The 11762-nt window shown below is 33.2% G+C and overlaps 1 protein-coding gene across 2 annotated transcripts; it reads right to left on the bottom strand.

Moving 5' to 3' along the window:
* Positions 1–158: 158 nt before the first annotated feature.
* On the bottom strand, positions 159–11562 carry LOC136350652 (calcium/calmodulin-dependent protein kinase type 1-like). 2 transcript variants are annotated; one of them, XM_066302605.1, is made up of 11 exons: positions 11505–11562; positions 11415–11444; positions 11080–11206; positions 9999–10133; positions 4276–4350; positions 4070–4208; positions 3891–4014; positions 3613–3753; positions 3434–3560; positions 3179–3266; positions 159–3123 (listed from the first exon to the last, which is right to left on the bottom strand). In XM_066302605.1, exons 3-11 carry the CDS (start codon positions 11181–11183, stop codon positions 2986–2988), a joined length of 1071 nt encoding a protein of 356 aa, XP_066158702.1. In that variant the 5' UTR covers positions 11184–11206; positions 11415–11444; positions 11505–11562; the 3' UTR covers positions 159–2985. The 2 variants fall into 2 exon arrangements, with proteins under 2 accessions (XP_066158702.1, XP_066158703.1); XM_066302606.1 differs by lacking the exons at positions 9999–10133; positions 11080–11206; positions 11415–11444; positions 11505–11562 and adding an exon at positions 4454–4583.
* Positions 11563–11762: the final 200 nt, after the last annotated feature.

Here is an 11762-nt window from a genome sequence, read left to right as displayed (position 1 = left end):
TTCATAAATTGCTTTAAAAAATAATTAAAATGGATCGTTTTTATGCTTCATAAGCCAATACAAAGCTGCACGCCCTTTTTATTTTAAGGTTCTGCAGCAAAAAAAATCGATAGAGAAATATATATCATTGCATATGTACCTTCAATAAAAGACGCATGTTTTGGTCGGACGATTCTCGTTATTTTATTCCAGTATCACATTTACATAAAAACGTGTAAAATATAACCATGCAAGTTGTGTTTGAAATTTGCGTATATAAAAATAACTGGTACTAATATTCTAAAACTATTGTTAAGTTAATTATTTCGGTATTCTGGAACTATATTCCGTAAACTTTCATTAGTTGGAAGTTGCTTTCACTTACGATGCAATATAACGTCTGTTCAAACCAACTAATAAGAGTTGGTGGAAATCTTAATCATTATCCATAGTAACGCGTAAAATAGATGCAATCATTTTTTTATGTTTGGTGGGTTGAAATAAGATTTTCCTGCCCAGTATTTGGAAAACTTAACTGTGTTTGCTTAGAACTGCATAGAAAATTACTGAATTTTGTAATTACTTCTTGGTAACCACAGACTTAAGTTAAAAATTCATGGTATGAAGTGCATTTTAATTGTAACAATGAAATTCTCCACGTACGAGTTACTCATGGCACATAATTTTACCAAATTTTTTTCCTTGAAAATTAAGGCTTAAAAATGTCAAAATTATTTATGTGTAGTTCCCGAGGGTAATGAGGTCGCCGACACCCTAAAGGAGTGACGGAATTCACTTTTCGTCAAGCTCATGAGCATTAGTGATGCTTGGCGAAAACGGAGTTCCAGGGATTGGGGCGTGCTTTCGAAAGTATTGAAACGACGTACAAGATATTATATACGCCAAGAGATTACTGACGAGACCATCGATGGAGAGCCTTATCCCTGTAGCTCCTCGCAAACGATAAACTTTATTCCACCAATTCTTATGACCACATTTTGGTTTCGAGAAAAACAAATCAAATACAGCTGATATATTAATAAACTTTACCAATTTAGAACCAAATTCGAATAGGATGAACAGTTATAAGACGCAACGCGCCTTAGATTGAGTGGATAAAAATAGATTTCAAGGTGGCAATCCTTGAGACTGTTATGACAAAACCCCTGAAAAGAAAGATAATTTTCTGTTAATTTCCATTTTGAATTACTCTCTCGGACCAAATTATTAGATGAAATATTTCTGGTGCTATCAATTAGTAATGCTTAAATAATATGAATATAATAATTTTGGAACTTATTAGACTTAATTCACGTTTTTATTCAATAAAAGAACTCATAACGCATTCGTGAAGAAAGTAGTGTAAAACTTCCGAAAGAACGTAAGTGTTTTCCAACGCCCATTATTTCTTAAATAATATTATGAGTTAAATTGAACATACTTAAGTAAGCGTTTTTGCTGTGATAAATTAACGCGAAGTTCAGTGTAATTAAGTGACAATGACGCACAAACAGACGCGTCCTTACGAGCGATAGTTGTTTAATATGTGAAACCTTGAATTAGATCTCAAAGCGATTTTTATCTAGTGTGACGTTAAACCAATATTATGTCTTCTCCATTTTAAGCACCCCAAAAACAGCCCACATTTTAGCCAGAAAGATCACTACTATATTTTAGAAAAATAAAATATTGAACATTTAAAAGCAAAAACAATAAACTAATTATTATATTAAGAGTTACACTTTAACCAGTTAAACTATTATTAAAGATGAGTGACATGATACTGATCACATTGATCGCAGTATACAGGGTGTATGAAAATCCATGAACATAGGAATGAATTAAAACACTGATTTAGCCAAACAAGCAATGTCCTGCATTGACTAGGCAAACAAGATTTTGTATTCATGAAGCTATTGGCGGTTGAAGTTTTTAATTAATTAAATTTATGTTACTGCTTGGTTGGGTTTGGTTAATAATACTCTTATTGCTAGCATGATTATATATCGTCGATGTTTTAACCACTATGCAGTAATCTTTAAGACACTACAATTAGTGAGGTAACATTAGCATTATTGAGATGGCGGTCACAATATAAAAATAAATAACTGTTTTAGCTCACATGAAACATTTCAGTTGTCGTCGATAACAAAAAATTTGTGAATTTGATCATAATGTAAAATGTTGAAAGGTCGACAATATATATCCAACTTCTTTCTAAGAGTATTAAGGCTTTTTAAAAACTATTTCAAGGTCAGTGGAGAAAGGCTTCAGAACACCCTGTATAAGCTCCTTTAAGGAGCATCTTCTACTTATTGCAACGAACATCACATTCAATTGAAATATCAAGCAACTCCACCCGTTTCCTTAAAATGCGAGGGCAGACGTAGGTAAATGATTGTCATGAAAAATTGTATAATGAGTAATTAAGCGAAGTGTTGCAAACATTTCTTCCGAGATTCATTTTTGAGATTCTTAATGTAAAATTCTTGTTTAGTATTGTTTGCAACACCCGTCAAGCTAAAATGGCATAAGAAAATTAAGTATTTTTTTAATAACTAGTTCTAGGAATATACATAACATAGAATTCTAGACTCTTAAGACCTCTCAACGCTGTTTTAGACTTTGCAAGTACACGCTTAACAGATATATACATTTAATAAATTTTTAACTACGACCGGGCTAAGTTGTTACCTACTAATACGAAGAAATTTAATTGTACGCAAGAGGCCAATGGAACGCAAAATTCTTTTTGAGTTTAGGAAACATTAATTTCAGGACACGTTGTGTCTACATTAATGGCCACAAATGACCAAAGATTTCAGGAGTGACTTAACAGTGACTGACAGGAATGTTTTATATTTCAATATTATCAATATCGTTGCTCTGCCACTCCGAGATCTCTTCGGTTCATGTAAAAGTAGGTTTTTAACAACAAAATCAACAAAGAAAAATATCGTTTGATCGAAAAATGTACGAAAATTCAAACGACAATTATAGGGTACTTCAAGTTCGATCTGCGCACCCGCACGCTCCATTATCGGACTCGGAAATACACCTCTGTAGTGTGGGACTTCGGTTGCTGTTGTTGGTGAGAGCCATTTTCTTCATTTTCTGTATCACAGTGGTTGCATGATATGCTTGCTATTTTGGAAAAATTACATATCACTACTAATTACGACAACAATAAATCGCTCACCTTCCATCTCGATTTAGCGAAATTTTTCTTGAGCTGTTCTGATACAGTTCCGTGTATGTTCTTGGTAGCGGCCGCATTTCCAGATATCCTAAAGGAGGTAAAATTGATTAGTAACTAAGTTGAAGTACGTCCCTATTAAAATGTGATCTGTATCTTTATCTTTCCAAGTAGAACCAAATCAGTCCTTGAAAACGGTGTCTTAACTCCTAAACCTATACGGGTCCGTTAACAATATAAAAAGCAATAAGAACTTACCAGGGGTGTGCCAAGGCTTGCTTACACGTAAATCTTTGCTCTACAACAACTGTCATTAAGCTGGAAATGAATTCCTTCGCGGAGTCACTTATGTCGTCCCAATATGGAGAATGAAACTCATATTCTCCTAAAAAAAAAACAATGATTATTCATGAACATTAATTTCAGTAGGAATAGACCTTTGAGGATCTGGGCAAATAAATTTGCGTCGTTTTCATCGTAAAAAGGCGGGTATCCGCATAGCAATATATATGAAATTACCCCTATTGACCAAACATCCACGGCTTTGCCATAAGGCTTTTGTGCCAGTACTTCAGGTGCTGAAAATAACATTTGCTGTACAAATATAACGGTTACGTAACATTGGATATTGATAGCGTTAATGTTAACAAAAGGATTTCTATAATAATGCGTTTTTATTGGTAAAACTAGTGCACAAATTTAAAAATAGCTTTACCGACGTATCCAGGCGTTCCGCAAGCCGTTGCCATTATTCCAGACTCTTCCATCTTTGAGAGTCCAAAATCGCTTATCATAATTTTTGAGTCTTCGTCTGGATTATAATACAATAAATTTTCCGGCTAAAATTAAACAAAACAGTTAATCTTCAAATTTCAATGGAAAAACACAACTGACTTTTAAATCTCTGTGAACAACCCCTTGTTCATGCATATAATCCACAGCCTCTAAGACTTGTCGAATAAGATCCGAGGCATCTTTCTCTGTATAAGATCCCTTTTCTACGATTCTATCAAAAAGTTCACCTCCAGTTACCCTAAAAGTTTTAATTAAATTTCGGGGGATAAAATGAAGAAACTTTCGGGGGAGCAATCAAAACTTACAGTTCCATTACGAGAAACACTCTAGTTTTGTCTTCGAACGTTTCCAGCAGCTGAACGATATTATGATGTTTTAATCTAGAATAAGATAAAATAATGGCAGTCTAGTTTAAACTAAAATATATGTCGCCAGTTGCCTCCGGCTCAAAATGGGCCAATATCTCTCTTGATCAAAATATACCTAAGCATTTAGAACATGGAGATAGATATTTATTTTTGCCATGCACAATACAAATATTGCACGAAGCCATGTGAAGGCATAAAATACGTTAGTAAAAACGGAAACTGCTCAAAACACCCACCGACATAAACTAATCAAAAAACATCAATATTCTGTAGGCTACTTCTATCATACATACATAAAAAACATTTCATTCGAAAATAGAATATATGTTTACATCGGTATTTTTTTCCTCAATATTATCTTTAAGTTATTCCTCCGAAGAGTTCGTACTATTGCAGAAATGCAATTTATATTTCTGTCATCGAATACTCTGCTTTCTTTTGCAGATAATTGTAATTGTATTGCCTGCGTTAAGATTAGTTTATATCTCGCCGTGTAGCCATGCTTGGCATGTAAGGACGCAAATAAGTTCTCGTTATCTGCCAAATATATTACGCAGTCCAATATACAGGAAGTACCATTGAAAATTTTGCATCCGGATTATTTTAAACTGCAATCAAAATATTAGAAATTGCCGCAATACGTTCATTTGATTTTCTAGAGGCACCCATTTTAGCATTAAATGCAATATTACTAAGACAACCCCTTCCACTGGGGTGTATTCAACTTCAAAATCTTAAATAGCACATTTGAAAGGGTTTTTAGTTGTGATTGGCACCATGTGATTCTTTTCTAATTTTAGAAAGATCGAAATACGATGAATATATTTCGAAAATAATTGAATTTTTAGAATTTTTATCCAAATTAAACCACTGCTAGATAAACTATAAAAAATGAGTAGCCGGAAATGCAAATTTGATAAATTGAAAGCGGGTAGGTTTTATGCATAACTACCTCAATACTGATTGTGATTTGCTCAGCCTGTACTTTGTTTAAAATTTGTGGATTACGTTGGTTTATTATGTAACAGGTGATGTAAAAAAAATGATATGCTGACACTCAGAATAAAAAATCCTTTTAGATGAAGTGCCACTCGGCCTATAATGTCACTTGAAATTATAAAGTTCAATGCATCCCAGCGAAGGGAGTTATTTTTGTGAGTCAGTATTTAGTACTAAAACGTACGCCCTTTATATGCTAAATTCAGGACTTGCTTTCAATGAAAACGTTCTATCCCTGTTTTGCATTCTAAATATAATATCAATACATCTTTTTGGTAGAATAAATATTCTGTAGATGTTTCGAAAAGTTCTCCAAAATATCAAACCATACTTAATTAGGGAGTGGATGTTAAGGGGTTCCTTCGATAAATGAAACCACGAAAACGCCAATTTGGTTTACATAAAATGGACTGTATTTAACTTGCACTTATATCAAATAATGAAAGAGTTTTGGTCTAAGTAGGAAGAGGGAGAATGCTTAATTGAGCGGGTTACACACTATGATTTCGATCACATCCCGACACCGACGGAGCTTCCACACGAAGAAAAGAAAAAAGGGAGCAAATTACTTCGATTATCCCTTAAATACTAAACCCGAGGAATTCCAACCAGGCACCACCACCAAGAACCCTTACGGGCTATGGCTACGCCGGATCCCATAAATCGCGACCATCTGGGGAATATCTATACTAGTCGCTTTTCTGGGAATATTGCAGGCCCAACAAATTGCCCATCATGGCAATAGTCCCGACCGAGAAAGCTTCCTTTGACTAGTAGCATATTCCTCAGCCAAAACGTACTCTTAATTTTGGCCTGATGGGCTATGTGGTCTGGCACCCAGATGGTATTCTCAGAAAAAGTATCGCCGTACATGGGTGTAACTTAAGGGATAAAATACAAATACATAACAAAAACCAAAATTAACCACAAACAAAAAACCAATAACTAAAAGTCCCTAACAGTGGATGTACGCATGATATGCGGAAAGAGCAACGTCAAGATTCACCTGTTCAGAATAGCAAGCAATTCCGATACCTACTCGATCAACATGATCGCTGTAATTTAATCTTTCATTAACCATCAGTCCAACAAACAAGAGGGTTTTCACAGAATTTATGACTGTTGAATCATAATTAAAGGTAAAATTGTTATGTAGGTCGTCAGCACACTGATGTTACAAAATTGGTTCTACGTAAATCGTTTTTCTGAATTTAAAAACGCCCACTAGAGAGACAAAAAAGTTTTATTCAAAAATATTGTTACATTTCTTCATTAATTAACGCACACTGCTGAAACAAAATAACTCCTAGAAAAATATGCTGAAAGGAGATGTGGAAATTTTGTGCCTGTGGCAGTGGGTAGTGAGTGATCGCTACTACTAGGGGAAGAACAGAAAGTTACCAAAAAAGACGTTATTGGATCCATTCTATTACTTAGAAAATGATAATAAAGGAAGCTTTTTCCTATTATTATAAGGGCAAGCACAAAATGCATTGGAATATTTTTGCATAAAACAAACGATCGTGTTGGCACGGCGAGCGAGAACCATGTCAAAACGTTTTGCTGGCGTAAACACACTGATAAAAATGTTGCAGTTTAAGAGAATGTTTTTCTGAAGGGCAAAATATTTTTGTTTTATATTAAAATGCATTAATCAAACGAAAATACACCCCAGTAAAACATTTGATTGAGAGTGCTTTAGTATGGTTCATAATGATTTTCTCTTGATTTCTCAGTATGCGTTGAGAAAGATTTAATGATGAATATTGGATAAAATGAAAAGTAGAAAGCGAACGAAACTAACCAAGAATATTGTCATTAAACCGGAAAAGTTTGGCTGTAGTCTACTTCTAAAAAGTACGCACATTTTGTAGTCACCAAAGAGCTGTAATAATTACAAGTACATGCCCTGTACTAAAATAAGAGTTGTTATTAGGCAACTTGCTCGTATAACTAAGATACACTAGGAGACCCATAAGAGATTCCTGGGATACTGCCTTAGCAAAATTTGCCTTAATACATACAAGCTGACTCCATATTCAAAGAAAAAACAACTCTGAGTGTTATCTACTCAAAAGTAATAGAAAATGTAATTTTTCTTTATCTGGAACATTTCTGTTGTCTTAACTGACCTGAAAAATTTAATTGTAAAAGTTCGGTTAAGCAAGATTAACACTAAGGGTTTTAACCATTTCCTTCAGAATATTCGTTTATTTCTGGAGGAAATTATTTCTACAGTTTTAACTGGTTTCGACTATTCAAGTCCGGTTTTATCTAGTTTTGATTAATGCGTTGAGCAAAATGAAAAAAGTAGTAATATGCATAACCATGTTTGAAGATGTATCAATCTATGGGCTTAATTGTAGCCTCTATGATATGCACAGATCGAAACTCCACATTCAATATTTTCACTGGACACAATGCAATAAAATCCTTATGATCTAATGAAAAACGTCTAACCGTTATCAGTTCCCAGGTCATTTTAACACCATGAAATTATTAACTGCTCCTTAAACCATTCATTTAATAGACTTGTGAAGGATGTGATGGTATTGAATTATTCATTCCCTAAATATTTAGTAGTTTATATTTTAAATATTAATGTTAAACTCGTTCTTGCTCGTCATAAATAAACAATGCTTCGTATGCGATGATATCGGATGTGTACGTATTTTTGTTTTTATTATATTCATCCGTATCTGAATGTTCTTAATTACTCGGAATGTTACATTAATAAATTAGCATGAGGTAATTAAGACGATTCGACTCTAAATGTCGATATCGCAGTATTTTTGGGTTTGCAATCAAATATTCTCCTGGGAAAAACAAAACGAAACATGGAACTGCGTAAGGCGTAGTGCCGCACACAATAATGTTTTAAATTATCAGGACAAATATTTAATGAATTTAAATTTAATAAATCTAATATGGTATATGGTTATTCGTAACGTAATTCAGTATCAAATTCACAGTGTTAGGTCATTCATAGTGTGTACGCAGATGAACATAGATATATAGTCAGTACTAAACAAGGTTTTGCTGTGATGCCAAGTCACTTATGTGTCATGAGTCAGTTGGAAAAATCTGTAAGATGTCGGGAGTAGAATATAAAATAAATAAGTGGTTTTTAATTAATAAAGAGTTTAATTAATCAATATTTGTGAGAACATTGCATAAAAGTAGGACCGACGGGTAAATTCACACGTTCGAGGCTAATCTATTACATCCCAAATAGCCGTGGTCAAATGGCATGTGTTGATATCCACTTTGTTTTCTCAAATAATTGAAGACGTTTATATTATCGTGAAAATTTATTATACGGGTAAATTAACCGGTATTTAATACAGCAGACTATTTTTACTCGATTAATCAACTTCATGCGTTTTGAATCGTTTCTAACACTATTTTTTTAACCAAACACAAAATACAGTTTAATTCAAAGGTAAATTCCAAAATAAATGTCAAACCTTTCATTAAATTTAATATCATGGCTCAATTAAAATAATGTTCTTAAAAGAAAAACGCAATAAAACCATATTAGCCAGCTCCAGATTTTCCCTTGTATGTGTATATTTCAATTACCTGTGAGTATTTCAAATAAAAAAGTCGTCAATGCAAATGAAAAACCCAACAAAAGTTCTCTAATGGCCTCTCACGCTCTAACGATCCTTCATCGGTGCTTTGACTAAGCGTTAACCTACTTAACCCTGATCAAAGTAACTTTATGTTGTGTTTAATTCGAATTAATTACTAAATTCAAGACACACGACATTTAATTATTTATTTGAGTATTATTGTAAACTTCTCTTTGTATGAATTGGTAGGGGTCCCATAAACCAATCTCCCCAAATTAAAATAATTGATCTCTGATTTAATGGCAAGACAAGATATACGACTGCAGAACACCTTTCTTTTCTGAGGCCAATCAATTAAGGTTACGGTACTTTGATTTTTCTCTTTAAGGAGGCGCGCGTCACTGCCTACAGTATGTCACGAACATGCAAGGTCAATAAAGTTCGCCAAAGCTTAATGGCGTTTCTCAACTTCAAGAAACTGGCCATTCTGCAATAGACATACATACGTTAAACGATAATTATTCTAATTTTTATCAAAAACATGTTTTGTTACTGTTCCTACTGATAGTGTTTTCTATTGACCTTACTATTACCAAACACATAAGTGTTGATCTAATTTTTAGCTCTGATAAATACACCAAAACTGAATTCGACAATGACGTTGATTTGTTGTTGTGTAGACGTAATGATCGGTCTTTTTTCTCCTTACGGTCAACAACAGATCGAAGAAAAATACAATTTTAAAGACGGCCACACGTGACAATTGTTGCAAAACATAAAACCGTTGTAAGTGTACATTCACATGAAAAACGGAAAACATTACCAGTCAAACACCACCTTAACTGACTTACACGATCACCTAATGTAAATATCCTGTCGAAACAAAGCAAAAACTAACCTGTAGAATAAGACATTTTAAAGCAGCTACAACTAATTTACCTTTTCAATTTCAAAAGTAATTGAACAATTAGTACCTTTGATGATAAATACTTTTATGAACCTTTTAAAGCAATTTGGGTAGTACTCGAAACAAAAGTTATTGGTTTTGGATGTAAAAGAAACAGAATATTAATTTTCTGGACTTACCTTCTAAGAACTTTTATTTCATTTTCTAAGGAGTCTTCTTTCCCCTTCAAGGCTTTCTTGTCAATGATTTTGACAGCATACATTTCTCCAGGGTGTACTTTACTCTCTGCAATTCGTACTGTTGAAAAGGCGCCCCTAATGCAATTAGAAGAATACTTTAGTTATATGAATACAAGGACTTTGCTGTAAGATTTTTATTTTTAGTCCCTGACTTTATTATTTAAACTCATATTACTTCCCCAAGTATTACTAAGAAAAATGTCCAGGCAAATATAAACATTACAACAATTAGCTGTAATTTAAAAATCAATATTCAAATATGCTATTCAAATAATCTTGAGTTCGTTTATTTAAATTAAATTTACTTGAAAGAAATTATATATTTTTATATGAAAAAAATATGAAATCAAATGATTCCATAGGAATTAGCCCATACATATTTCCTGCCTACACATTAGTGTACAGCAAAATGTTTTTTTATGTATGTCATTTCAGGGAATAGTCAAAAAATATTACTGCAAGACAAGTTTGTAAAAAAACCTAAGTTTAACACGATAATGTTAAAATTAGGTTTTTTTTCTGTAATTACAATATAAAATAAGATATGATGTTCTTTCTACCATTTTGCCATATTTGTATTTCTTTTTTTTACTTAATTAGTTACTCCCTATTTAGGAAACACCCTGTATAATAACAAGAAAAGGGGCAGAATTAGGCTCTACTAATGGGAAGTGATAATGCTAGTTAATTTCAATACTAACTAGTTACACTTTGTTTATCTTGGTATTCCTAGTAGGTTGGTATACTATATTATGCAGGCATGTGAAGTATGCTATAATTCAGGTCATTAAGGCAAAACAACAGTATTATTTGTTGATACAACAATAATGCAATATGCTAAAGGTAGCAGCCAAAAATGTTTTTTTTTGACCCAGATTTTGATTACATTTTTAATCAGAATTTAATTACAGGGACAAATGTAATATAAAGGGGCTGTAGTGAGCGTAACTTATGTCGCGTTATAAACCAATACGGGCTAATTGAAATAATACAAAAGTTAATTAAATACGGTAGAACTTACGTTCCCAAGACATCCTTCAAAGCGTATTTTTCCTCTATAGCCAATTTCTCCTCCTTGTTTTCCTTCTTCTTCCGATCTTTCCCAAATAACGGCATTTTCAGCATGTTGCTGGTTGTTTATTAGAGCACTATGTGGTAAAGAAATTCACGTATCTGAACTCATGTATTTTTAATAATTTAACACAAAGAACTTCGCGTGGATATGGAAAACAAGACCAACAAATTAACAGTACTTTGTAAGAATATCGCTACAAATGGATTCGCATTTCGTTGAAAGTAACTTTGAACAGACAAATATTTACAATACTGTTTAAAAAACACGAAAATACAACTTACCACTGCTGGGATGTCGGATTGAGCCGTGAACTAGTGGATAAGGGAATTCCCCAGTAATAAATTCAAAATAAAATCTTTAAGAAAACTCACCTATAAATTTCGCGGTGATTCTGACACTTAAAGCAATATGGCAGCCATGCAATGTCAATGAGATGTCATGTTTCAGCACCTAGTGTCTCTGTAGAAGAACCTATTGACAATGACAAGTGTGGCCTGCACTTGCATTGGTGTAATTTGAACTAGGGATTGTGAACAAAAATTATTATCTAATAGCTTAAAGAAGTTAAATAATTATCATACTAAAAATCTATATGCTATAGTCTTGATAGACTTATAAATTAAATAAAA

The sequence above is a fragment of the Euwallacea fornicatus genome, chromosome 3, assembly GCF_040115645.1.
Source record: "Euwallacea fornicatus isolate EFF26 chromosome 3, ASM4011564v1, whole genome shotgun sequence".
NCBI classification, from domain to species: Eukaryota; Metazoa; Arthropoda; class Insecta; order Coleoptera; family Curculionidae; genus Euwallacea; species Euwallacea fornicatus.
This window is presented reverse-complemented; position numbering and strand designations above follow the sequence as displayed.

Excerpts from the sequence above, each read along its gene's own strand:
- LOC136350652 (XM_066302605.1), bottom strand. The coding sequence starts at position 11,183 with ATGCTGAAAATGCCGTTATTTGGGAAAGATCGGAAGAAGAAGGAAAAC. Across the intron at positions 4,209-4,275 it reads GTGTTTCTCGTAATGGAACT|GGTAACTGGAGGTGAACTTT; the intron begins GTAAGTTTTGAT and ends TAAAACTTTTAG. Across the intron at positions 3,561-3,612 it reads ATTTGCCCAGATCCTCAAAG|GAGAATATGAGTTTCATTCT; the intron begins GTCTATTCCTAC and ends TTTTTTTTTTAG.